The 27,329-nt window shown below is 45.7% G+C and overlaps 1 protein-coding gene across 2 annotated transcripts; it reads left to right on the top strand.

Moving 5' to 3' along the window:
- The first annotated feature begins 5,046 nt into the window (after positions 1-5,046).
- Positions 5,047-10,693, top strand: RTL9 (retrotransposon Gag like 9). 2 transcript variants are annotated; one of them, XM_045801292.2, is made up of 3 exons: positions 5,047-7,659; positions 7,699-9,113; positions 9,647-10,693. In XM_045801292.2, exons 1-3 carry the CDS (start codon positions 5,076-5,078, stop codon positions 9,761-9,763), a joined length of 4,116 nt encoding a protein of 1,371 aa, XP_045657248.2. In that variant the 5' UTR covers positions 5,047-5,075; the 3' UTR covers positions 9,764-10,693. The 2 variants fall into 2 exon arrangements, with proteins under 2 accessions (XP_045657248.2, XP_087715905.1); XM_087859779.1 differs by having other exon boundaries at positions 5,047-9,113.
- Positions 10,694-27,329: the final 16,636 nt, after the last annotated feature.

Here is a 27,329-nt window from a genome sequence, read left to right as displayed (position 1 = left end):
TGCTGCCCGGCAGTGTGAGCATTCAGTAAATGCTGGCTATTTCCAACCCCCCCCACTCCTCTATTTATAAAAAGCCGGGTGGGCATTTTAAGTGTCAGGGCTGTTGGGGAGTAAGGGGAGAGCGAGGAGGCTTTCTCCCTCCCTAATTGACCAGGGAAGGCAGAGGACCCTGAAGTACACCGGGTATTTCTTAATCCGGAGGTGGTCTATTTTCAGTTATCTGGGCGCCTGTTTGCTAGGGCTGGGGGAGAGCATATTGTTGAGAATCTAGGGAAAGGTTTATTTTCAAGAGCTGGGAAGCTATTTGTTGACATATTGAACCGTCTCTTGTTTATTCTTATTTCCCCGAGCAGCTAGCCATGCAATCCCCCAAACTCAATTACCTTTTGTCATGACACCTCCTAGCCGTATTGATCAGTGCAGACTGGGCAGGACGGGAGGGATCTCGGAGAGGCTAAGCAGCAATTTCTGGGCTTTTACTTCCTTAGAAGGCCTCCCTTCTCTGTGTTTGTAGAGACACCGGCATTAATAAAATGCAAGTCCGTGCCCCAAATGGACTGAGTGTGCAGCAAGAACCGTGTCTCTCTCACTAGCCTCCTTCGAAGTAGGCTGATGACGAATGGTCACCATTGACCAGAACTTGGAATCCTGGAGTGACCAGTGCCAGAATGGTTTTCCAACTGTAGCTCTTTGCACACACTGGGTTTTGCAAGCAATTGCATGATATGAACTCTGAATGCCATTGCAGCTAGAAAAAGTTTGGAAGGAGACACACCCAACTGTGAACAGACGGAGGAATGGGACTTGAGGGGGTGGGGGGTGGGGTAGGCTCCGGACGAGCTTTATCTACATGTAGGATTTCAAGTTTTTATTCCTAGAATATTTGTGTAATTATCAGGCATAAATAAAAGTTAGAAAAATGAGAGATTGCTTTTCAAAACAAAACAGAGCAGAACAAAATACAAAATAAAGGCAAACCATTGGAGATATTTTTCAGGGGTCCCTACCGACCAAGGAGCCAAGTAGTGCAAGCCTCAAGTGTGTTGGGAGAGAAAGGTTGCTTGGGTCGGGAGGATGTTGGGGATCCCTAGAGAGAGCTTGCAGGGAGAGCAGGAGAGAGGGCTAGACATAGAATCCCAGGGTAACACACCTTTTTGCAAAAGAAAAATAACTTTTTGTTCCCCTCGAATACCAGTAATATGGGTCCATTATAGACAAACAGGAAAATACAGATAAGAAAAAGACAAGTCAAAATCCCCTTTAATCCCACCACTCAAGTACGGTCACTTAACATTTTGCCCTGTGTCCTTCCAGACTGTATTTTTTTGATGCAAAAATATAGGTAGTCATTTTATAAAAATCAGCTTGTCAGTTTCAGTGGCTGCTACAGATCCACCATGATTTGTTTATAACCATTCAATGAATTGTGTTCTAACACCGGCATTTGAGGTCATTGTCAAATTTGTATGATCCTAAACAACGATGCCTGCTAGCTGTGTGACTTTGGGAAAACTAGTTAACCTCTCTGTGCCTCTGGTTCCTCATCTGGAAATGAAGGTGATACTCACACCTACCTCCTAGAGTTGTTGTGAGTAACGAGATCACGTACGTCAAGTGCTTGGCCCCGTGCCTGGTACAGTAAATGTTAGTTTTCCTGATTAGGTATAATAGTAATCATAGTTGTTGCTGTTGGTGTTGACTTTCCTGTGAGTATCTTTTGGTTTGAGGGGGGGCTCTGGGGTCGAACAGAGCTGTGTGCTTGTGGTCATGGCAGTTCATCTCACTGGGGCTCAGTTTTCTTATTTGTAAAGTGAGAATTAATAGGACCGAGCTCACAGGTCAAATGAGAGAATGTTTGTAAAGCCCTCAGCGCAGTTCTTGGCATGTGGGAAGAGCTCAGTCAAAGTCAGTTGGTGTATTATTATTACTATTACTATTATGATTATTATCACTGTGAGTCAGCCACTGGTGGGGGTGGGAAGAGGAAGGTGGCAGTGAGTTGAGTGCTTGGAGCATTTCCAGCCACATGTCTGACTCCAAAGAGAGGAAATGATTTGGGGGATCCACAGTGACCCGGGCCCCAATCTGAGCTTTGCCATTTATTAGCCCTGTGACTCGGTCGCAATTTCTCTAAGCATCAGTGCCTGCCTCGTAGGTGTGCTTAGCCTGAGTGTCCAGGTGGTGTTGGTGGCTAATGGTGAGCATGGGAAGGTTCACAGATGACCTGAATGCCCCCCCACCCCCAAACCCTCAGACTCTGCGTCCCTATCTACCTGGGCTACTTGAAATTCACCTGAAGGCTTGCCTTACTCGGGGCTCAGGGACCAATTCGGCCCCGAGTCTGGTGGTTAAAAGGATCATGATTTGGAAAGTTCGAGGGCTCTGGTAAACCTTTCTATTAGTTTGACTCTGACCTTGTGCCCCAGTTGTGGAAAGCAAGCTGGAGTCCTGCTTCTGTGAGCAAACCCTCACCTGGTAGGCTCGGGACTGGTGTGCTTTTTGTGCTTGCTGGCCGCACACCCTAGAGCCTTGCTGTCAAATTCTAGCCCCATGGCGGGGACTTGGGTTGCCAGATTTCCCTCCGTGTATCTGACACGGGGGCAAATTGGCTTTTTATTATTATCATGGCAGGCCTCTATTAATAGCAACCACACTCCATCCTCTCAAACCCCAGTTTCCCTGCACCTGAAACCCTTGGAACTGTCCTGATCATTGCACTCAGCCTCCAACCCCGGTTCCCCTTACCTCTCCCCCCTGCCCGCACTTCCACATCGCAGCCTGACTCCCCGGACTCCTGGGTCTGCTCCGCTGCAGTGGATATGTCTCATTTCTGTCTCATCTCTGGAATTGCGTGAATCTCCTCGTTTCTCTGGGACAGCCAGAGGTGGGCAGAAGGGGCTGGTGCAACTATTGGGGGTGAGGGGGAAGAGGAGTGGAGTTGCATAGGCCAAGTGCTAAAGAGGAGCTTCTGGAGGGCTGTCAAATGAAAGGCGGCCAGAGGCAAATGTCAGAGCCTATATAGAGGCAGGAATCTGGGACCAGAGAGACGGAGCAAGCACTAGCAAGTCAGGAGCAGTGGGGCGGGTGGGCGGGCAGGCTGGCTGGCTGGCTGGCGGGCAGGAGGGGGGCGTGGCAGGGGATAGCTAAGGGAGATTGCAGAGAACAGCTGCTGGTACTGGGTCTTACTTTAATGAACTGGCTGGGCATGGGGCATAAGTAAATTGGCCAGACTGAAAGAGCCAGGGGCACAGAGGACATACTCTCTTCTCCCTAGCTGGCAAGGTAAGATCTTTCCGGGGTTTGCCTGGAGGGGAACTGTAGCATGTTCAGGGATTTTTCTGAAGATGGGAAGTGGACATCTATGAATGCTCTTTTGACTCATCTCTCCCATTGCACCAATTATTAGGGTAACCAAGGTGCCAGCAGGAGGCTAGTATTTCTTTTCCTACGGCCCTTTCCAGGGCTGCCCAGGCTGGAGATCGGGGCTTGGGGGGGTGGAGTGTTGATGATGTGACTAAGAGGGAGAAAAGGCAGACAAGGTGGGTGATTATAGCACCATGAGATGGCACATTATGGTATAGTAGGGGGCTCTGTCATTGAACGTGCCCGGCAATCTGTGTGACTGCAGACAAGTTATTAACCTTCTCTGGGCCTTAGTTATCTCGTTTGTAAGAGGAGGACGGAGTACCGAAATCTCTTAGCGTTGTTGTGGGGACCAAATGAGATGATGCGTGTGAAGTGCCTAGCGGGGTGCTCGCCGGTCAGCGTGTGCTCAGGAAATGTTCACTGTTGGATTTCTGTTGCTCGTGTTCTCGTTAGTATTATGGAGGCACAATGCCATGAGATTGATGACTTTTGTGACATTGTCCCAAATAAGCAAGTGTTCTGTTCTTGGCATGGGCAGGCTGCGGGGGTGCATCAACATTGTGTAATGTGCGTGTTGGTTTCCAAGCTATGTGCCAAGAAGCCCCTTCTGGGGCTACTGATGGGGGCAGGCTGGGGGGTGAAGCTCTGAGATTGCCCACCTGCGTGTCTTCGGAGAAACTTGAAATCCAGACATGCTGTAGGTATTCAAGTGATGTCGGAACGGTAACTTAACACAGTGTTAGGGATGCCCAAGGCTAGGCAACACCGAGGAGGGGTGATCGTAAAGAACATACAGTTTTTACTGTCGTGGTGAGCCTATTTAGCCCCAGCCCTGGCTAATCTGAGAAAGCTGGCAAAATGAAAATAATAATACTATCACAGAGTATAAGATTCAAACGGGATAATGCTTGCCAATCCCCATACGTTATAGACAGTTTGGAGTTGTGTGCAGTTGCCTAAGTATAGTGCCTGGAACACACTAAGTGAACAACGCATGGTGTAGTAGTGGTTGCTGTGTTTGTGAGTAATAAGAGTGATAATAGACAGGACTTTTGGTTCACGGAATGCTGGGATAATAAACAGGATTTTCAGTCCATGGATCAGATAAATGCCTTGCTTTTCCCGAGAGAGACCTTCAGGGCCATCAGCGTAGCAAAATGGGGACTAAAGCCCTGAGCAGGACTCAATGAGCCCTAGGAACTAATGATCAGCCGGGGCAAAGGGCCCTCTCCTGCAGGTCCGCCAGTGCCTTGGCAGCCTCATGAGTGCTCTGATGGGAGAGCGAGCCTGCACCTCTCACAGGTTCCCACAAGGTGGCGCTGCCGCCTCATTTGCTCTGGGGCGACCGAGGCTCCGGGCTGCTGAGCAAGCTGGCGTTTACAGCATTTAGAAACGGAAAGGCTGTGCTGTGGGACTGAGTGGATTGGTTTGAAAAGAATAGGGGTGGAAGGGATCTTGGTTCCAGCTTTAAGTCCGTTCGCTGTTGCACAGCTTCTTTAACCTGATAGGCCCATCTCTGGTGCCACGTAGCTGGCAACACACAGAAAAAGTCTCCATCGCGAATCATTGGTCTATTTTCCAATCTTTTTGATATTGGCTTTTGACTACTAAACTTATTTCCTGTTTACAGATTTTTCTTGCCATTTGGGCTTCAGCACGACTCCTTGATCTCATCACTTTAGGGACTCTCTCCACACTATCTTGTGGCCATGGCCGATATGTCGATACCTTTACACTCCCTCCGATTCAACAATATGCTGAGGGAGGAAAATGTTGACCCCCAAAACAGGGGGACGACCTTCTCTGGACCAATAATAGAGACCAGAGCAGAGGTTCAAATCTTACAGTCTCATGTACAGCCTACAGTCTCGACGTCAGCGTCAGACCCTGGAGCGATGTCTGCACAGTTGATGACATCCCCAGGCTTTGACACCATGTCTGCACCTCTGATGGGAGCACCAAACGCTGGAGCACTGTCCCCACCGCTGATGCCAGCCTCAGACTCTGGGGCACTGTCCCCACTGCTCATGCCAGCCTCAGATGCGGAAGCACTGTCCCCCTTGCTCATGCCAGCCTCAGATTCTGGAACATTGTCCCCATTGCTGTCCACATCAGACTATGGATTAATGTCCCCGGGGCTGATGACAATTCCCGACTTTGGAACGATGTCTGCAGGACTAATGGCAGCACCGCCTTCTGCAGAGATGTCACCATTGGCAATGCCGGCTTCATCCTCTGGAGCGATGTCCGCGCCTATAATGAGCACTCCATCCTCTGGAGCGATGTCCTCACCATTGATGCTGGCCCCAGATCCTGGAGAGATATCTCCACTCCTAATGCCAGATATAAACCCTGGAGTGATGTCCACGCAGCAGCCAATGCCAGCTCCAGGCTCTGAAGCAATGTCACCATTGCAAATTACAGATGAAGACACCGAAGCAATGTCCAAAGTACTCATGACTGCTCTGGCCTCTGGAGAGATATCTTCGCTGCTAATGTCAGGCACAGACTCGGAAGCCATATCCTCACTGATAATGTCAGCCCTAGCTTCAGAAACCACGTCAGCCCAGCCAACGAGCACCCAAGACTCTGGGGACATCTCCATGCAGCTAATGTCAGGCCCAGATTCTGGAGTAGCGTCTTCACCGCTAATGTCAGTGCCAGGTTCTGGAGCCATGTCCACACCACTCTTGTCAGTCTCAGATGCTGGAGAGGTGTCCGCATTGCCAAAGGCAGCTCCGGACACTGAAGCCATGTCCCCACTGCTAATGACAGCCCTAACTTCTGGAGTGATGCCCCCCCAGCTGATGTCAGCCCAAGACTCTGGAGCGATGCCCCTGCAGTTAACACAAAGTCTAGACCCTCAAATCATGTCTACTCCATCCATGAGAGCAGCAGCCTCTGGGGGGCTGTCCGCAGTGCCGGCGCGAGCCTCAGACCCTGGAGCGATGTCCATACCACGAAGGAGAGCTCTAGGCTCTGGCACTATGCCAACATTGCTTAAGACAGTCCCAGACTCTGTAGCAATGCCCACCCCACTGATGCCAGTCACAACCTCTGGAGCCATGTCCACTGAGCAAATGGCAACCGCGGCCTCTAGAGTCATGTCCACACAGTTCACCATGGCCAGAACTTCTGGAGCGGTGTCTACAGGCTTCATGAAAGCCACAGCCAGTGGGGCAATGTCCACAGTGCGAATGCGACCCCCAGTCTCTGCAATGATGTCCACGCCGCTAAGGAGAGCCTCAGCCTCTGGGCCAATGTCCACACAGCCCATCTCAGCCCAGGCATCGGAAACAATGTCCACACCACAAATGTCAGCCCAGGCCTCTGGGCCAATGTCCATACTGCAAATGAGAGCCCCTGTCTCTGGAGCGATGTCTATGCCGCAGAGGAGAGCCACAGCCTTGGGAATGACAGCTGTACCACAGATGAGAGCCTCAGCCTCTGGAGCAATGTCTACCCCACTGATGACAGCCAAAGCCTCTGGAGCCGTGTCCACACTGTTAATGAGAGACGCAGCCCCAGGAGTGATGTCCTTGCCACAAATGAGAGCTACGGCCTCGGGAACATTGTCCAAGCCACTAACGACATCCAAAGCCTCAGAATCCATGTTCATGCAGCAAATGACAACCACAGCTTCTGGAGACATCTCCGCCATGCTAATGAGAGACACAGCTTCTGGAGCCACGTCCGTGCGGCCGATGACAGACACTGCCTGTGCAGCAATGTCCACACCACTAATGAGAGCCCCGGCCTCTGGAGACATGTCCACATCGCAAATGACAGCTGCAGCTTCTGGAGCTCTGTCCATGCCTCTCATGGGAGCCTCAGGCCCTGGAGAAATGCCCACAGCGTTAATGAGAGCCACAGCCTCTGGAAGGATGCCCAGTCAGCCAATGGGCACCCAAGACTCTGGAGGGATGTCCATGTCGTTCATGAGATCCATGACCTCTGGAGGCATGTCCCCATTGCACATGCAAAACCCAGCCTCTGAAATGATGGCCACCCCAAAAATGAGAGCCCCAACCTCCGGGGTGCTGTCCGCACCACTGATGAGAGCCCCAGACCCCGGAGAGATGTCTGCACTGCTCACAAGAGCTTCATGCTCTGGAGAGATGTCCCCACCACTCATGAGACCCCCCGTTGCTGGAGAGATGGCCACATCTCTGAGAGTCCCAGCTTATGGGCCAATGTCTACTCCACAAATGGCAGCTCCAGCCCCTGGAATGATGCCCATGCCACAAATGAGGGCTCCAGTCCCTGGGGCTGTGTCCACACCACTAATGAGATGCATGGCCTCCGAGGCGATGCCCATGCCTCGAATGCCAGCCATGGCCCCTGCAGGGGTGTCCCTGCCACTGATGAGAACCCCAGCCTCTGGAGCAACGTCCGTACCGCAGATGATGCCCGCAGCTTCTGGAGAGATGTGCACACTCTCAATGCGAGCTCCAGCCTCTGGAGTGATGTCTCCGCCACTAGTAAGAGCCCCAGTCTCCGGAGTCATGTCCACACCACTACGGAGACCATCAGCCTCTGAAGCTGTATCCACAGAGATATTGAGAGGTCCAGCCTCTGCAAAGATGTCCACTGCACAAATGACAGCCATGGCCTCCGGAGGGATGTCCAAGCCATTAACGAGAGCCACAGCCCCTGGAACAATGCCCATGCCATTGATGTCAGCCATGACTTCTGGAGACATGTCTGTGCCGCTAATGAAAAGCATGGCCTCTGGGACAGTGTTCACACTGCAAACTAGAGTCACGAGTTCTGGATCTATGTCCTTGCCACAAACAACATACGCAACTTCCGGAGGGATGCCTGCGCCACCAATGAGAGCCTCAGCTTCTGGAATGATGTCCACGCCACTTCTGAGAGCCACTGCCCCCGGAGGGATGTCCGTGCCACCAGTGAGGCGTCCAGTCCCGGGAGCCATGTCCACCCCACAGATGGCAGCCACAGCCTCCGGAATGATGTCCACTCTGGAAATCAATGCCACAGACTCTGGAGAAACATCTGCCTCTCACATTAATGTCACGGTGTCTGGATCAAAGTCCACACCACGCATGACTGCCACAACCGCTGAGACAAGGAAGCCACCCCCACAGGAAGTCCCATCCTTTGGCATGCTGACCCCAGCACTCTGTTACCTCTTAGAAGAGCAGGAAGCAGCCCGGGGCGCATGCTGTGTGGAGGAGGAGATGGAGGTCGATGAGGAGAAGCAAATGAAGGGCTTTTTGAACGACTCAGAGAAAATGGCATTTCTGGTGTCTCTTCATCTGGGGGCAGCAGAGAGGTGGTCCATCTTGCAGATGGAGGTAGGCCACCCCCTCTCAGAAGAAACCAAATCTTTCCTGAGCAGGTCACAGGGCTTATACGACTCACTGTCCGAGATAGACATCCTCAGCGCTGTTCTTTGCCATCCCAAGCAGGGCCAGAAGTCAGTCAGGCAGTACGCCACCGACTTCCTGCTGCTGGCCCGACATTTGTCTTGGTCCGATGCCATTCTACGGACCAGGTTTCTGGAAGGACTCTCGGAAGCCGTTACCACCAAAATGGGCCGGATCTTTCTGAAGGTGGCCGGCAGCCTAAAGGAGCTGATAGACAGGTCTCTCTATACGGAGTGCCAGCTGGCTGAAGAGAAGGATTCCCCGGGCAGCTCCGGCCAGGTTCTGCTGTCAGCCTGTAAGCGGAATAATGAGGAGGCAATGGAGAACGAACTGAACTCTTATCAGCAGACCGAGGAGGTAATGATGGGGAAATACACTCGAGGGGAGTGGTGGGGAGTGATAGGGAATGTCCCTGCTCCTTTGAGTAGAATAAGGAAGAGGCTAGGGGGAGGCATGGGGTTTCTAGCCCATAACCCCCAACCTGGAGTTCATCAGTGGACTGGCTGTGTAGTTATTAGGGGTGTATTAACCACTTTGAAGCAATGTCCCGGCCCAAGTTCCTTGAGGGGGGAGGGGGGCTGGGATGGCTAAAGGTCTAAGCCTTCTGATTATGAGGGAACCAGCTGGGGCCCAACTCTCCAACTATCCTAGGGGAGGGTTCATCTTTGGGGAGCTGAGTCCTACCTACAGGCACATGTGTTGTGGATCCAGGTCACTAGGGAATTTGGTCAGCCTAGTCCTGGATCGCACATTATGTGCATGCGGTACATTAGCCAAGTTTCTTGAACTGCTAAGTTACTGACATTATCCAGGCAGAAACCCCCTTATCATAGTAAGTGTGGCTCTTACCTCTGCTGGTTTTTTTGTTTGTTTGTTTTTCTCACTCCCAGCACCAGCATGTTCCCAAACGCTGTTACTACCTGAAAGAGCATGGAGACCCTCAAGAGGGTCTGCATGACCACCTTCGACAGAGCACAGGCCATCACAAGGCCCCCACCAACAAGTAATGCTTTCTGGAATCTTCTGTGATGTCTGACTCCGCTGCTAACTTGAGGACTTGTTCCTGGACCCATTCCATTCAATTACATCATAAACCTTGTGGCCTTCTCCCTTCAGCTTCTCCCTTCAGGCACAATCCCCCACCCCCTCATAATTCCCAGTTGGCTGACTTGACCTTCTCTTTTACCCCACACGCCTATAACCTGCCCTGACAATCAGAAGTGTGGACTTCAAGAGTGTTTGGTGTATGAGGTTCTGAACTCCTATTGCCGTCGAGACCAGTCCTAGTTGCTGGTCCAGGGAAAAGTCTAGGCAGGAGAAACCATGTCCTACCTCAAAAACACCTTAGAGTGTCTTGCCACATGTCATCAGGCAAACTTGAGGAAGCCCTGGTCCCATTTCACCTGGCAGGGGAGCCTATAAGAAGAGCGATGCCCACTCCTAAAACCACCCTTTTCATATGCCCCAACTCATAGCACCTAAAATGGGTCTCCAGGGCCCTTGCCCTGTTTATAGTCTCCATCCTGAACCATTCGTTTTGACCCACAATAGTAATCATACTAGTGGTTAACGTTTATTGATTATGTATTACGTGACAGGTACTGGGCTAGTTGATAAGCACCATCTCACTACACTCTTATCATAACCCAACTGGTTCTTGTGTTGTCAACTTCTGACTTCTTGATCTTTTGTCTATGGCCCTTGTTAATTTCCTCGGTGTCAAATTGCTAGCTCCGATCTCTTGGTGGCTCCCTCAGTGATTAAGTGCCCCCGCCCCCCTTGGCTATTGTGCTTTGTGACCAGCACTCTTGATAAAGGTCTTGGTCCTTAAACAGGCATAGATAGTTAGAACATGCTATGAGCAGTGTTTGCCTTCAGGTGGTGGGATTGTGGGTGTTCTTAGTTTCTTCTTTCTACTTCTCTGTACTTTCCAGATTCTCTGCAGTAAGCATGTATTACATTTGTAATCATAAAAGTCAATAAAGTTCATTTATGAAAAAAAAAGAATAAACTGTGGCTGACAGAATTTGATTTATGGAGTCCTTCATTCAATCAATATTGATTATCTACCATGTGTCAGCCACTGTTTTAGGGACAGACAGATAAAAACCACCACAGAATGAAAACTCCAAAAACCACGACAGAATGAAAACTCCTTTCCATTGGAAGGGGCAATGAGCAAGAAAGACCTAAGTAAGATAGACTGAAATCGTGGTAAAGTCTATGAAGATAAGAAATCAGGATAATGGGGAATCTGATCCTAACAGGGCCAATTTATTTATTTAATAACAGTCCACGTAATTGGGTTACTCAAAGATCTTTTAAAAACAGTAGGAGCAGCGTGATGAGAAACATATTTTAGAAAGCGAACTTGGCAACAGTTTGGAGACAGGATAGGGGAAGGGGTCAGAGAGCAGTTCTGAGCCCCCTGCTATAATAGTACAGGTGACTGACTGGCCAGCTGACCCAGTCGAGGGCTGGGGCAGTGGGGACGGAAAGAGAGGACAGGCACCAAACACTCTCTGAGGACTCACGTCTGCTGCTCCATTACCCTAAACACTGGGTCTGATTCCAGGAAGAGGAAAACGATTCTCAGAAAAAACAGAGATTGGCAGACAAATTAGCAGCTCCCTGGTAATATAGATAAGAATCTGGGTCTACAGTCTGGTGTGGATGTATCAATCACCAGTGCTGTTGCCTCGGGGAAAAAAAGAGGGGACAATAAGTTGGGAAACCCAAATTCGAGGAGGGGGGAGGCAGTGGGCCTCGGGGGAACCAGCTCTCCCTTCTTCTCTGGCCCCGTTGGCTCACAGCTCTTAGCTCAGCAAAGCACAGTCGAGCTTGCTCTCTACTGAAACAGAAATGGATGTACCAAGTCATGATTGGTGTCTGGAAAATGTATATAGGAAAGAAAATGTCTTAAAATCGAAACTTTTTTTTTCTTTTTTGAGAGGGAGAGAGAAGGAGGGGAGGGGCAGAGGGAGAAGGAGAGAAAGAATCTGAAGCAGGCTCCACGCCCAGCATGGAGCAGGACACAGGGCTCGATCTCACGACCCTGAGATCATGACCTGAGCCAAAATCAAGAGGCATCCGCTGAACCAACTGAGCCACCCAGGCACCCCTAAATTGATTTTCTTATAGCCATGATCATGGAGAACAATAGCAATTCTTTTTTAAAGAACATCTTATCATTGAAGTATAGTTGACATACAGTGTTATATTAGTTTTAGGTGTTCGCCATAATGATTCAACAATTCTGTACATGACTCGGTGCTCATCACAATGCGTGGACTCACCATTACAATGTTATTATGATATTATTGACTACAGTCCCTAGGCCGTACTTTTCATCCCTGTGACTTGTGTATTTTCTAACTGGAAGTTTGTACCTATTAACCCCCTGATTCTTTTCTTTATTTTCCTCCCCATGTTTCTTCCCTTTGCTTTTGCCTCTCCTTTTCTTTACATGAATGTCACCAGAGATAAATGGAACAAAAGAAGCCCAATCAGACCCTGCCAGAGCTCAATCCCTGCTCCTCTACCCATCCCAAAGGTTATATTTAGAAATGTTTCAAGAGCCACTCAACCTCTACATAGAACTGGGCTATCGTATGCCCAAGTACTTGAGACAGTTTTGTCTGCTGTAAAATAGTGTTTCAAGTTTCTCCAGGCCTCTCTGGCCTGTGGGTAAAAATAAGGTCCCATAAACAGTAAAACTCAGATGGCACTGGCCCCTGTCCCCACCTCTGTGTTACATGACTTCAAGCCCTTGAAGATTTCCTCCAGGGGTCTGTGGAAGACCCTGGAAGCTTCCCATTGCCACATGAGGATGGCCCCTCTGCACCAGCTGCTGGTGGGTGCCTCTGGCTGTGGGAACACAGAGGCTCCGGCTAGGGTGGGGCATGGACTGGGGCTGCCCTCCCTTCAGGCAGCTTTGGCCGAAATCACTGAGGGTGATCACAGGGGTGGGGAATGGGTCGTGAGTTGTATGGTGGAAATTCCCCTCCCCCTTCTGTGCCACGCTCTGCCACTTTGTCACCTGGACACCAGAGCATTGCTTTTATCCCATATCCCAGTGAGGCCCATGGGAGAAGAGTGCCTTCAGCTGCTTCCTGTGACAACCTCTCCCTGGCCACACACCACCGCCCCCTGCCCTTGCCCCAGCTCAGTGTTGGCGTACCAAAGCCACCAAGTTCTCGAACCAGACCCAACCTCCAGCTCCTATCACCACGTCTCCATCCGTGCCCCTTGAGGCACTGTTAAGTCCACAGGTCTCTTCAAAACCACTAGTCTCTGTGTGAACAGAGGCCAGGAACTCTGAGAGCCAATGTCACCCTGTCCTGTTCTTCTGTCTTCCTGACATTCTGTCATCCACGAGTTGGTCTCTGTCACTGCTCCTCAGGGACCAAGAGTATATAAAGCCTCTCTTAAAGACCACTTTCTCCAGGCAAGTATAGACTTGGGCTGCCACTGAGGGACCGATGTTTCAGTTTCTGCACATTCAAGTCTCACTTTGGGCTCAGACAAGATCCCGTTGCACTCGACTGGTTTGGTCAGCTCAAATACAGGACCTCTTCCTCTCAACCTCATTCTCCAACCAGAATAATAACAGATAAACTAACTTACCCTCCCTCAGAGCTATAGAGGGATTTTTTTTGGTTGTTGTTCTCTTTATGGATCATGCGCTTCCCTCCTTCTCACCTTGTCGGAAAGCTCTGTGCATCTTGAACACCTGTAGGGCGAGGGAGGCAGGTGGCTTGATCCCCTTGTGATCTAATGGAGGCTTTCTAGGACAATAGGTACTGCAGGCCACTCTACCTCTCAGGGCCTTGGTTTCCCAAATGGGAATAATCATCACCATCCCACTAACCTCACAGCATAGTGGAATAAGGGCCGCTCGCTGTTACCCGTAAAGCTAAAGCTCGTTTCTGAGGAGGTTGGGAAGTGGAGGGTAGGGCTGGTTGGGACATCTTCAGCATCCAGTCTCTTCAGGGGTTCTATTTAAACTCTGGAGGAAGATCTAAAAGAAAATTCTTGACTGAAGATTGGCAAAAGCCACATTTTAATATGAGTTATCTATTGAGCATTGACTAGGGGCCCAAGCTCTGGATTAACTTCTTTACCTGCATTGTCCCATGTCCTCTTCAAAACAACTGTGAAAGGTGGGTGCTCTTCTTAACCCTATTTTACAGACTGAGACTGTCTGGCACAGAGAGGTTAAGTAACTGGCTCAAGGCTCCAGAGCTCAAAAAAAGTGGCAGAGCTGGGATTTGGACACGTGCGGTCAGGCTCCCGAGCCACCACTCAGCTATGTACACATGGCTTTGTTACTCCAAGCCAGATGGCCACTGTGAAGGGTTATCCTGTGCCCCGGAACAAATTTGCCACCCAACAGCAGCCAACATTTGAAACTCCTAATGTCTGAGGCCTGAACAAAAATGACCCCGATTTCCCCTTTCACTGTCTTAGGTCCAGATGTGAATCCTCCTCTGGGTATCTGGGAAAAGTCTTCAATATTCAAGGAAAAGGGAATAATTGTGTGGTGCTACTGGGCTCAGGAGATTCTGCCCAGGGGCTAGCTGCAGCCTCAGAGTGCAGCAGCCTCTGTTCTGAGCTCTGGGCTCGAAGGAAGCTATGATTCTCCCCTGGGCATCGATCTTTTCCCATTGAGAAAAAAATTCATCCTGGGCCCGGGGAATCTGTAGAAGGGTGTGGAGCTCCAAAAGGGGAAGGGCTTTTTGTGGCTGCACCAAGAGCTGGCTTTTCTTTCTTAACAGCTATTATTCCCTCTTTATCACTTCTCTTTCAGGAAACGGGGGAGGGGTAAGGAAGGAAGATGATCCATCATTTGGATACTCCGGGCCCCTGCCTTCCAACACCACCCTCCCATTGGAAGGTGATCTTAGTTCCGACACTGGGGTGAATGCACACATTAAGAAGGCACCAGACACTCCCAATTTAAACAACTTGATAGAGATAATCTGGAGTGGCTTCTTCCATTACCAATGCAAAGACATGCTGGTTAAAGTATATGTGTGTGTGTGCGTGTGTGTGGAGGGGGAACTCACAGCTGAGCCTCAAAAAAAGAAAGGGAAATCCCCAGGGGCAAAAAACTAAAGAGGGATTTTAATGGCAGACCAATAAACTCTTGAGCCTTCCAGGGCAGAAGTGGTGGAGTCAGAAGACATACAGCCCAGCTGACAATGGAATGTTCACACAGTGCTCTAGGAGCAAAACTGTGAGCCTCTGTTCCTACACGCTGCTCACCTCTCACTCAAGAGTCAGTATGAAATGTACACATTTTCCTACAAAGACTGAGTCAATGCACCATTCCTACAAAAGGTTCTGGGCTAGGTTTGGGGAAGCTGGCAAGAATTTAAGAAAAAGAAATCTCCCTTCCCTTGACAACCTTTGCTGAAAATTTCACTGGGCTAAGCATTGGTGTATAAACAGGTATTGAATAAATTGGCTGTGGCTTTCCCAGGATACTCTCTAATATCTTTTTTAAAATTCGACTATTTTCTGGTCAGACATTTACTGAGATATAATTCATATACCATATACTTTACCCATGTATTTTTTATTTTTATTTTTATTTTTATTTTTGAGTTAGAAAGAAAGAGAGTGCAAGCAGGGGGTGGGGGTGGAGAGGGGCAGAGGGAGAGGGAGGGAGAGAATCCTAAGCAGGCTTCACATCCAGCATGGAGCCTGACACAGGGCTCTATCTCACAACCCTGAGATCATGACTTGAACTGAAATAAAGAGTTGGACACCCAACCGACTGAGTCACCCAGGCACCCCTACTTCACCCATTTAAAGTATATAATGCAAGGTCTTGTTTTGTTGTTTTTAGTATATTCACATATTTGTGTAACTATCACAACAATCTAGTTTTAGAACATTCCCATAACCCCCAAAAGAAACTCTGTACCCATTAGGCAATCACTCCCTGGGCCCGCTTCCCCCAGCACCTGGAAACCACTAACCTACTTTCTGTCTCTGTAGATTTACTTCTTCTGGACATCTCAGATAAATGGAATCATATTACATGTGGCCTTTTGTGGCTGGCTTCTTTTACTTAATGTAATGTTTTCAAGGTTCAATGATGTTGTAGCATGTATCAGTAGTTCATTCCTTTTTCCATCTGAATAATATTCCATTGTACGTATATACTATGTTTTATTTATCCATTCATCATTTGATAGAAATTTTGGTTGTTTCCACCTTTTGGCTATTATGGATACTGTTGTTAGGAACATTCTTCCACAAGTTTTTGTGTAAGCATTTCTCATGCAGACATAACTGGGAGTGAAATTGCTGGAGCATATGATAATTCTATGTTTAACCGTTTGAGAAACTGCCAAACTGTTTTCTGAAGTGGTTGCACTATTTTGTAACCCCATAATGGTACACCAAGGATGCAAGTTCTGCACATCCTTGTCAACACTTGTTACTATCTCTTTTGGATTATGGCCATCCTAGTGAGTATCCCACTGTGGTTTTAAATGCATTTCCCTGATGGCTAATGATGTTAAGTTTTCCTCTAGTATGTTTTTGATACAAACTCAACAATCTTGCAACATATTACCATCCATATTGTTGATAGCTTCGCTTTTGGGAGTATTCTGCAAGAAGCTACTGCTTCCGTGATGTCCAGCCCACCTCCAATCTCTTGCCCCAAATCTCCTCAGAATTAGAGGGGAAGAGGTTAGAAGGGCAAAGTCTCATGGAGCCTCCCAGACCCATAACAGCTTCCCTTCTGTTGCTGCTTTCTGCAACAGAGATTGCCTCAGAAGAAAGGTGAGCATGGGCTTTATATTTCAGGGTTTGCTGGAGGCCCAGAAACCCTAGCTCAAAAGAAAACTTGCAGGGGCATGTGGCCTCTTTCCTGTGGATTCTTCCTCCTTTGACCAAAATCAAAAATAGCCCAAACAAATAGTTCATTGCTGTGGTCTTCTACTGGGCTAAGACACCACTCAGAGTTTCTCTATAACCCAATCAGAGAGAGAGAGAGAGAGGATAAAACAAGATGAAAATCTCCATTCCAATTCTAGCTGTGCCAGTGACAATATGTGTGACCTTGGACAAGTCATTTAACCTTTCTGGGCCTCAGTAGCCTCATCTTTATTTTTGTTTGATTCTCATTAGAAGTGATAATTCCTTTTCTGTTTGGACAGGCTCTGGGTGTAGGAAAGTGTCTAAGCGGCCTGGGGAGAGGACTGCTGGGTGGAAGCCCAGTGTGAACCATTGCTAGAGGGCAGCATTGTATCAATAATTATCCTAATGACACTGGCTGAGGTGTGGTCGCCTCAGAAGTCTTTAATTCAAAAACCTAGTCTTTTCCTCACCCACAAATGGCGTTTTCACAAAAGGAAGGTAGTTTCTGAAAATCTGTAGAGAAACCATAGAGAAGAGTGCATCTGGCCCCCTTCATGTTTCGTTGTCCATTAACAAATCTAAGATTGCAAAAGAGAGACAGTGTATTATAATTTCTAATTAAACCTGTCTGCTTTGGGTCCCAGCTAGATACAGTTGCACAAATATCTTTTCCTCCTTGAAGATCCTACCAGCACCATGATGGAAATATTCAAATTCATTGCAACCTCTTCTAGAGATTTGATTCACACATTCAGTGACAGAATTTCTTATTAGAACACTTACTATTTTCAGTTTCTTCCTTCCTTGGCTTATATTTATTACAACCAAAAAATCGAATGCTTAAGAAATGGATCTGTTATAAAGAATCATCCAGGGGCACTTGGGTGGCTCAGCTAGTTACGTGTCCAACTCTTGATTTCGGCTCAGGACATGATCTCAGGGTCATGAGATCAAGCCCTGCATTGGGCTCTGCACTCAGCAGAGTTTGCTTGAGAGTCTCTCTCTCCCTCTCCTTCTGCTTCTCTGCCCCACCCCTTTAAAATAAATAAATAAATAAGCCTTAAAAAAAAGAATCATCCAGAAATTCCCCATTAAATCTTTTGATTACTTGCCACAATTCATAGTGTCTAAGTTTCTGCATGTCAAGGTGGCAGCCCAAGTCACTCATCTAGGCAAAAAAATACATGTGGCTGCAAAAACTGTTCAAACCATGTATTTCTGGCTGTGTCCCATTTAGCTATTGCAGGGCAAATGAGAAATTAATTAGTAATGTCTGCTAAGAACAGGGATCTGGGCATACAAATTGAGAAAATTGCCATCCTTAAGGTAAAGTCATGCAAATGGATTTATTATTAATAATGATAACAATAAAGAAAATGGTAGTTTCAATAGCAAAGTAGGATATTTGTGAAAGGGAACCGGGGTATCTCAAAACATCTCCAGACTATGACTGGTCCTGGGTGGGAGGGTGCAGCTAATCCTCAAGAACTTCTAGAATCAGGGACTTGAATGCCACCAGTGTTCTTGGTTTTTCTCTCTGCTTCTTAGCTCTGCATCTCTCTGCACATTGACTTACTTCTTTTCTCTCTATAGGCTGACTTTCTCCACATGGTGGGTGATTGGACCTTCTAGAATGACTCTGTCCAATGTGGCAGCCACCCATCACACGTGGCTACTGAGCACTTGAAATGTGGCTAGTCTGAATTGAGATGCAATGACTGTTAAGTATAAAACACGCACTAGATTTTGAAGACTGAGTATGAGAAAAAAAGAATCAAAGTATCTTATTAATTTAAAAAATTGCATGTGGAAACGATAACATAGTACATATATTGTGTGAAATGAAACACATTAAAATTAATTCCACCCATTTCCTTTCTTTTTTTTTTTAAGATTTTATTTATTTATTCGACAGAGATAGAGACAGCCAGCGAGAGAGGGAACACAAGCAGGGGGAGTGGGAGAGGAAGAAGCAGGCTCATGGCAGAGGAGCCCGATGTGGGGCTCAATCCCATAACGCCGGGATCACGCCCTGAGCCGAAGGCAGACGCTTAACCGCTGTGCCACCCAGGCGCCCCCACCCATTTCCTTTCTTAATGTGGTAATTAGAACACTTAAAATTATATACTTGGCTCACATTATATTTCTATTGGACAGCACTGCTTTACAGCATTGCAATTTATAGCTACTTGGGAAGTGATTGACTGAGTTCTCTTGGAGCAAAGCACAAAAAATGAGAGAAAGGGGCCTTATTGCGAAGCTGGGCCAAATGTTCACCAGAGGCTTTCTTATGTGGCCCAAGGGGGAGGATCAGCTGGACATAGAGTTGGGTTAGCCAGAGCGACAATTCCCGGAAGCATGGATGGGGCTACTAGATCAATAAAGCAGAAGATATTCTCCAATCCGGGATCATCCTAAATGCCTTTTCTCTTTTTTACCCTCAAGCTCCAATAACCAATTATGTAGCAGGTTCTATTGATTCAACCTCCATCCACTTTTCGTCATCCTCAATGTATCATTCTCTCAGTTCACTCACTGTCCTCTCAGCTGGGGCTACGCAGTCACTGGCAAATGACTTTTAAACAAGGGTAATATTGTCTCTTCTCTCAAGATAGGCATTTGGGAAGATACACACTTATTTCCCAGCAAGGTGGTTTCAGTTATGTCCATTTCTGCCACTCATCATACATGTGAACAGGCCTTGTCACTTAGCTTTTCTGGGACTCAGTATGCACAGCTCTAAATTGGGACTGGTATGAACCCTCTTTTCCAGGGTGATTGGTATTACTCAGGGAAAAAACACCATGAGAGTCCTTTCATAAGGAAAGTGTCATTTTAGAGATTGGACCACATTGCAAAGGCAGCCGTGCAACACCTCCTATAGAGCTGCCTTAGCTGCAGGGACACAAGTATTTTCAGCAGCAGTAACTCTTCTTTCTTTAAAATAGATTAGATTGGATTTTGCAAATGGTCAAAATCACTGAAAGTCAAGTCTAATGACATGTGTGCTCAAACTGGGTAATACCAAGTCTGGCAAAAGAGAGAGAGAGAAATAGAAAGCAATGATACTAGTTTTATTATCCCTCCAAGAGAGGCTCTGAAAGTGTTTATTGTGGAAGCAAACATCGTTGGGCTAAGCAGGTAGTCTTCTAAGCACTGATGGTTCTGATGTACAGTGATCATTTGCATGTGGAGGCACTCAAGTGTTGTTTTTATATGTACATTAAAAACTGACTACTGGCTGGATCAACCTTGAAAATAACTCTTTAGGCTTTGAAGAACTTTTCTTACAAAGTTGTTTCTCTCAAATACTGCTAACAACCTTGTAGCCATGGGGTAGGTCCCATTCCCAATTGAGAGACATGGAAACTGAGACCCAAAGATGCTAAATGACCTACTTTTGATGACACAGCTGCCCAGGGACAGAGTCTGGATGTGATTAGACAGTTTGGTTCTGAACCTTGTATTCTTTCTGTTGAACATGCTGTCTTCTTGGCATCTCCATTTTTTTCACATAAATCATAACAATGATAATAATTACAATGATAAAATGGAGGTGCAGAGAAGTGAAAGGATTTGTCCAAGGACACAGTTAGAGCTTAGGTTTGGATGCGGAAATCACTCTGTTAGTCTGCTTGCTGGTCTGGTCTTTCCGCTAAGCAGCTCATCCCATTTTTTTTTTATCATCAATACCTCCCTGTCTACTCACCCTGCCTGTCTACTAACACCTGCCTGTCTACTTGCCGTCAACATCACACCAAAGTCCTCTACGTCCTCCTCCTGCTGCCACCATTCTCCTGGCATAGCTTTCTCTGATGACTTCTTAGATAATAAATCCAGTGGCATGCACATGTAGGTAGTCTCATTTTAGAAGTGGGGGGGGGTCCGAATCTGTATAAGGAGACTATAACCACAGCAACAAATGAGCCAGAAAATGTCAGTGGCTTAACGCCATAGAAGTTAATTTTTCACTCATGTACTAGACCAGTGTGGCTGTTCTTAGTGGCTAGCTTTCAGCCACGGGGTGTTTCAGGAACCCTGAGTCCTTTCATATTGTGCCTTTTCTATACTCTATGGCCTCAGATTCCATTCCATTGATGAACACTAGTCACACGGCCTCATTTAGATGCAAGGAGGACAGGAAACCATAGTCCCTGACTGGGCAGCCACTTCCCTGTAACAGTGGTACTCTCAGGAAGAGGAAATGCAAATCTTCATGGACCACTATTCTTTTCTATCACCCAAGCTCAGAAATGTTGCAAGGTCACACAGCTATTAAGTGGTAGAGATGGGGATTTGAAGCCAAGTCTGTCTAAACCTACAATTTGTCCTCTAAATTATCATGCCTTCTATCTTGTTATAAGACAATTATTTTCTTCTTAAAAAAAGAACTCAACTGATCTATCTCACCTCTAATCACACCTTGCAAGGTAAGAAGTACCAGGAAGGCTGTGTCCTGGCAATGCCCTTGCTTCAGACTGCACTCTTATACATGTGGTTCATACTCAGGAATTCTGAAATTATGTTAATGATGTTCATAGTTTCCTTTTGCAAGTTTTGATCCCCATCCTCTCCTTCCAACTGATCTTTTCCTGATATTTCCCTGTTATAGTCTGCCACTCTGAATCCACTAATTTGTCCTACCTATTAGGAAATTAATTTGCCTTTCATTTTCACATATACTCCAACAGGTTGGGGGTGGGGAGGCACAAATGGTAGTTTAATTTATTCAAGTAGGTAGATATTTTAAAAGCAAACGATTCAATACAAATAACTGGTTAATTGCAACATTACTAATGGCTATTTTAAACTCTAAAACCAGTTCTTTGACCTGCCACTGATTCCTTCTCTCCTCAGAAGTGCTTTGAAACTCTGTAGCCAACTGTGGAAGGAGCTAAAAGAGATCTTTACATCTCGGTGTATCTATGTTCTCTGATATACAGTTGACCTTTGAGCAATGCCAGGGTTAGCGGTACCGACCCCTAACAACCAAAAACCTGTATATAACTTCTGACTCCTCAAAAACTTCACTACTAACAGCCTATAGTTGGTCAGAAGTATTACCAATAACATAAACAGTTGATTAACATCTATTTTGTATGTTATATGATTTATATACTGTATTCTTACAATAAAGTAAGCTACAGAAAAGAAAATGTTATAAGGAAGAGAAAACACATTTATAGTATTGTGTTTATGGAAAAAAAATCAGCACGTAAGCGGACCCATGCCGTTCAAACTCTGTGTTGTTCAAGTGTCAACTGTAATTCTCCTTTTATTTTTCTCACCCCAATTCATGTACTTCTTTCCAGAAACCCTGATTAGGAAATCCCCTGGCTGCCTTAAAATAATTGAGATATGTGATCTTTGCTAAGAATTCTTGAATCTGTTAGAAACTCCTGGAGATGGTTGAAGACAAAGACGTATGCTTTACTAGGTGGGGACCCAACTGCTAGGAAGGCTAAGATCTCAACTCCCACTGTGGCCTTGACTCAAGCTTTTATTTTCATTCTGGAGAAAAGGCTGTTCACCTCTTCACTAATAATTGGGAAGGCCCTAAAGACCAACCTTCTATAGCAAGAGGTCCCATTCTGAGTTTAAACTATGCCCATGACTAGAATTCAGATCTATCCTTCCATGTAAGTCTACTTGCAAGAGGGACTTAGAAATTTCCCAGGAGAGAATTCATTCCTACGGGAGAGGGAGCTAGGCCTGCCATCTTGGTCCAATTACAGAGCCCCAGTATGGGAAAGGAGGACTGACTTGGAGGAACACTATGATATCTGTCATTTGGCTATCACTAATTCAATGTCCCTTTATTAGCATGTGAATAAAATGGAAGAATCATTTCTTCTACTTCGCCGTAGAACTCCATGCAACTTTGGTGCCTTGAAGACTCCAGGTGTCCATCCCAGTAGAAGCAGAAGCTGTGTCTGGAGGAAGTGACAATGGCCAGCAGATAGAGTGGCACCCAGCAAAACCTGTTATGGAGGCAACAGAGTCCAATCTCAAAATTCAAAGTGAGTTATCATTGTTACAAAGGAATAACCCATGTTTTTGCTGACTTCGGTGCCTAATTCCTTCAAAGTTTTCTCTGAGAGTTCCGGATGTTGTCTTTCAGATAGGCACAAAGAAGTACAATAAAAAAAAAAAAAACATTTGGTGTCTGCCATTTTCCCTCTTAGCACTGTAGTAGGCTTTTGAAGACATTGCTTCAACCCCAACTCCTGAAATGAGCACATAATTAGGAACCCTGATGAAAGCAAAGGTCATTCTTCAGCGTTTGAATTGGTATCAGGGTCTCCAGACCTCAAATAAAGAGGCCACATTCTCATGATCCAAAAAGCATGAACATATGAACCATGTGGGGAGGTCCAATTCTTTGTGCCAGAAAGATTGATGTGAGATGAAAACTGACCCAGGTAGAAATGGAATTGCAAGGACTTGAGTAGAGCCAAATGGGGATGGCTTAATCCACAGAAATAACTGCTTCATGTTACTGATTTTCAAAAATTTTGTTGTATAGCATCTGGCTTATTGGTCTATTACACTTTCAAGACAGCACAGAACATCCGGTACTGTCTTCACTTCTGACATCAGGAGAAGGAGATCACATATCCCTGAATGCAGTTTCCTCTGAGGAGCCCCGAAAGGCATTAGCCACTATTCTTGCTGTATCTGTTGCCTTTACTTGGCCTTGCTACTGAAGTTTCTACCCCCATTCTGGACACTCTAGCCTCTCAATTTCTCTCTTTACTCAAACTGTGTCACAGAGAAGATTTGAGCTTGACAGGGCAGTAATGATCTTTTTCAGTGGGGCAAAGATAATTGAGGACAGAGAAGTGTGAAAAACTTGAGGAGAATGTACATTTGGAAACGTCATTTGTTCATTCATTCATTGAACGTTTATTGAGTGACTAAGTTATATTAGGCTCTGTCTGAGGTGTTTACTGACTGCATATAGATTTAAATGAACACCTATACATGAATGTGTGACTATGACTCTCTTCAAATGCTCTAAAGATAAACAAAACTGATATGGGTCTTTTCCTTTTGGTATATATTCCTCTTCCTTCATCTAACCCCTCCCCCTTCCATGTAGAATTATAGATGATCCAGGAGAGGCCCAATTCTAGTAGGCACATAAATGGCTCCCCAAAGATGTCTGCATTCTACTCACTGGAAATTGTAAATACGTTAGGTTATATGGCGAAGGAAAATTAAATTTTGCAGAGGGAACTAAGGTTGCTAATTAGCTAACCTTGAGATGAAGAGATTATTATGGATTATCCAGTTGTGCCAACATAGTCACAAGGGTATTGGTAAGAGGAGGAGGGAGGCAGAAGAGAGAGAACCTGAGTAATGTAGCATGAGAAGGACTTGGCCCTATGTTGCTGGCTTTGAAAGATGGAAAAGGAGAGCCAAAAATTAAGAAACACAGGCAACCTCTAAAAGCTGGAAAAGGCAAGGAAGTAGATTACCTGTGGAGCTCCCAGAAGGAATGTAGTCATGCCTATCCCTTGATTTTAGCCCAGTGAGACTGGTTTTGGACTTCTGACTTCCAGAACTGTAAGATAATAAATTTGTGTTATTTTAAATTGCTAAGTTGGCAGGAAATTTGTTACAGCAGCGACAGGAAAACAAATACAGTAAGAAATTGTCTAAATTAGTAATTCTCAACCTTGATTGCACAATACAATCACTTGTAGATCTTTTAAGATCCTAATGTTCGGGTCACACTTCAGACCAACCAGAAGCTTGGGAAGTGATTATTTAGGCATCATTTTTTTAAAGCCTTCCAGATAATTCCAATGTACAGCAAGATTAAGAGCCACTGGTTCAACTAAAATTTTTGTATCACTATATTTTAACGGTGAAAATCTTGCTTGGCTGAACATATCTCTTCTTACCTCTTTCTACCAGTTTGTCTCTCAGCAGGACAAGAAAAAGTTAAAAGAGATTCAATGTCCAGAATCCCTGGGACATGAGGCCAAATGAGAAGAGCTTAACACATCCTCCCAAGGAGCTGAAATAGGAGGTAAAGCAGGGGTGGAGGCTCTCACCTAGCCTCTGTTTTGGTAGATCCATTCTTTTCTGAAAGTCTGGGTATGTATATATTTGTCAAATGCCATTTGTTTTATTTTCAGTAAGGCATCTAAAAGTCATTGGAAGATGGACACAAGCTGTCAAGTGCACCTTGAAGGGTGACGTCTCAAGACTTCCATGTAAGAGAGCCAAGTCAATTGCATGCCTGACCAAATAGACCTGTCACTTACCAGAGACAAGTGTGACCCATGTCTGTGTTACTGGCTTCAGCAAGCTGGAGTTTGGAGTTCTTGGCCCAGGTAATGTAAAACTGAGAGTTATTTTCTGAAGAATGAGGACTAAGGAATAGGATGTATATGAAATTTATAATTTACTATGTCTTTAGCAAAAAAGAATTATATATACCCTGAATCTGATTCCTCTTATAGATTCAGGCAGAATTTACTGTGGCAGTTTGGCTATGACATATAGGTAATGTGAGTCCAGACAGTCATATTAAATCTTTCTGGCTACGCAAGAACATGCCATTTCATTGCCAGTCTAACAGCGAAGCTTTCCAATGGACCATTTTCTGATCTGGCAAGGGGGCTGATAGATTTCTATACAATCATGTAGAGCAAAGGACGGAGAATACAGAAAGCCTGCTTTAGTCCATAAAGGTAGGACATGTATATAAGGTTGCCATGATCCCATGTTCACTGCGTTAGGGTTTGGTCCAAAGCAGATCAAATGCTTTCTGTAGAATTGACTCCAAAAGCCTGAGCAGGGACGAGGTGCCAAGACTAGGGGTGCATAGGAGGTGACTTGCCCCAGTTCCTTAGTAGTGATTATATGCATCCCTGTATTTAATACCAGCATAATAGTAGCTTAAAATTGGCTATGATGGGAGTATTTATGCCACAGAGCTTGGCAAATGCTACAAGTCAGTCTCTCCAGTCCTCCCTCTTCCAAAGAGCTGGTTGTTAAATATTCATCAACACACTGGAACTTGCAATACAGTAAAACGGGCTGGGTCTGAGAGGTATGAGGTGAGAGGTGAGAGGTGAGAGGACGAGGAATGTTTTTTTGGAAAAGAAAAAAACCTGGTGTACTGTATGGTGACTAACATACCACAGTGAAAAAAATTAAATAAAAAGAAAAGAAAAGACCTGAGTGAACCTAAACGCCGCTAAGGGAAGAGGGCTCAGATTCTTTATTTCTTTGTTTCTAAAAGGGTAAATCAGAACTACTGTGGATATGTGCACATGTGTATATGTATGTGGGGGAGGAGTCCATGGAAGCTAGATTCAACTCAATATAAAACCAAGAATTTATTAATGTTCAGTACCATTCAAAAGGGGACAATTTTATCTTGGGAGATAGTGACATTCCACATCACTGGAAGTGAGCAAATAGAAGCTTAAAAATCAGGAGGCTAAGAATGCAAAACCAGTACGAGGGGAAATATTTTATAAGGGCTCAAAGAATGCTTCTCACCCCATTTGTATCATTTCCCTCCTAACTGGCTGGCTTCTTTCTTCCTCAAGGCAGTAGCTTATGGGAATGCAGGAAGAGCATGAGGGTCTTCACCTCCCAATCCTCCTTTCTCTAGATTGACATTGGTAAAGAAGGTTTTTCCTCTGACCAGCTATCTGTATGTATCTTAGAAGAAAGCCGGAAAGATACACACACACACACACATATACATACACTATATATATATTTTATTTATTTATTTATTTATTTATTTATTTATTTATTTATTTATTTATTTTGGCGAGTGCCCCTGAAGGCACAATGCTATGCAAAAGGATTTCCCAAAGTGAATTAAAATAAGCATTCTACTCAAGCCAGGAGAAAAAAAAAATCACATTAAATTAAGCAGGCATTGGAAACAATTATATTACAGTGGGAAGAGTAGTTACATGTTTACATTGCTTGAAACTATGTTCTACAGAGTCATGTCAAACATAGCAGCTATGAAAAATAAACATAAAAAGAAACAGAGGAATTTTATTAGATTAAACGTCTTTTCCTAGCAGTAGCTCATGGTTCTCTTTAGTCCACTGTTTTCATTAAACCAATCATGATTTCTTGAAGCCCCGAGGTGCATGAACAAGGACTGGTTTCCATGGTTTGGATAGCTACGCACCTGCACGGGATGCTCGAAGTATTCACAGGGAGAAAGGCAGATGAATTTTCAAGTATCTCCATCTTTTATCACAATCTACTTGGCTGTGGGTAGAATGGAGCGAAAATTCTTTGTGTGTGTGTGCGCACGCAAGCGTGCACATGCATGGGCACACACACAGAGCTCTTAATGTGATATAAGTAGTATATATGTATACTAGGTTTGGTGATACTTAGTCCTGGTTTAGAACAACAAACAGTTTAGGATTAAAACAGAGTTATAAGAAAGTATTTCTGGATGGTCAGACTAAGAACTTCAAAAAATCTGCTCATCCGTAAAGTGAACAAGACACAAGGAAACCTTGTCAAAATGAGCTATTTCAGAACTCTGAAAATTGACCCAAATCATTCAACCATCCAAGAACTATTTATTCAAGAAAAATGGCTGAATCTCAAGAAGAGCAATGAGCTTCGTGATATTTTAGCTCACTCTGTTCCCATTCCCGTCTCCCCAGCTCAGCGGGAGACTTACAGACTCAC

Source organism: Ursus americanus, chromosome X (assembly GCF_024610735.1).
Source record: "Ursus americanus isolate L20-20 chromosome X, mUrsAme1.1.p, whole genome shotgun sequence".
In the NCBI taxonomy this organism is placed as follows: domain Eukaryota; kingdom Metazoa; phylum Chordata; class Mammalia; order Carnivora; family Ursidae; genus Ursus; species Ursus americanus.
The sequence above is the reverse complement of the archived record's forward strand: the minus strand, read 5'-3'. Positions and strand labels throughout refer to the sequence as shown.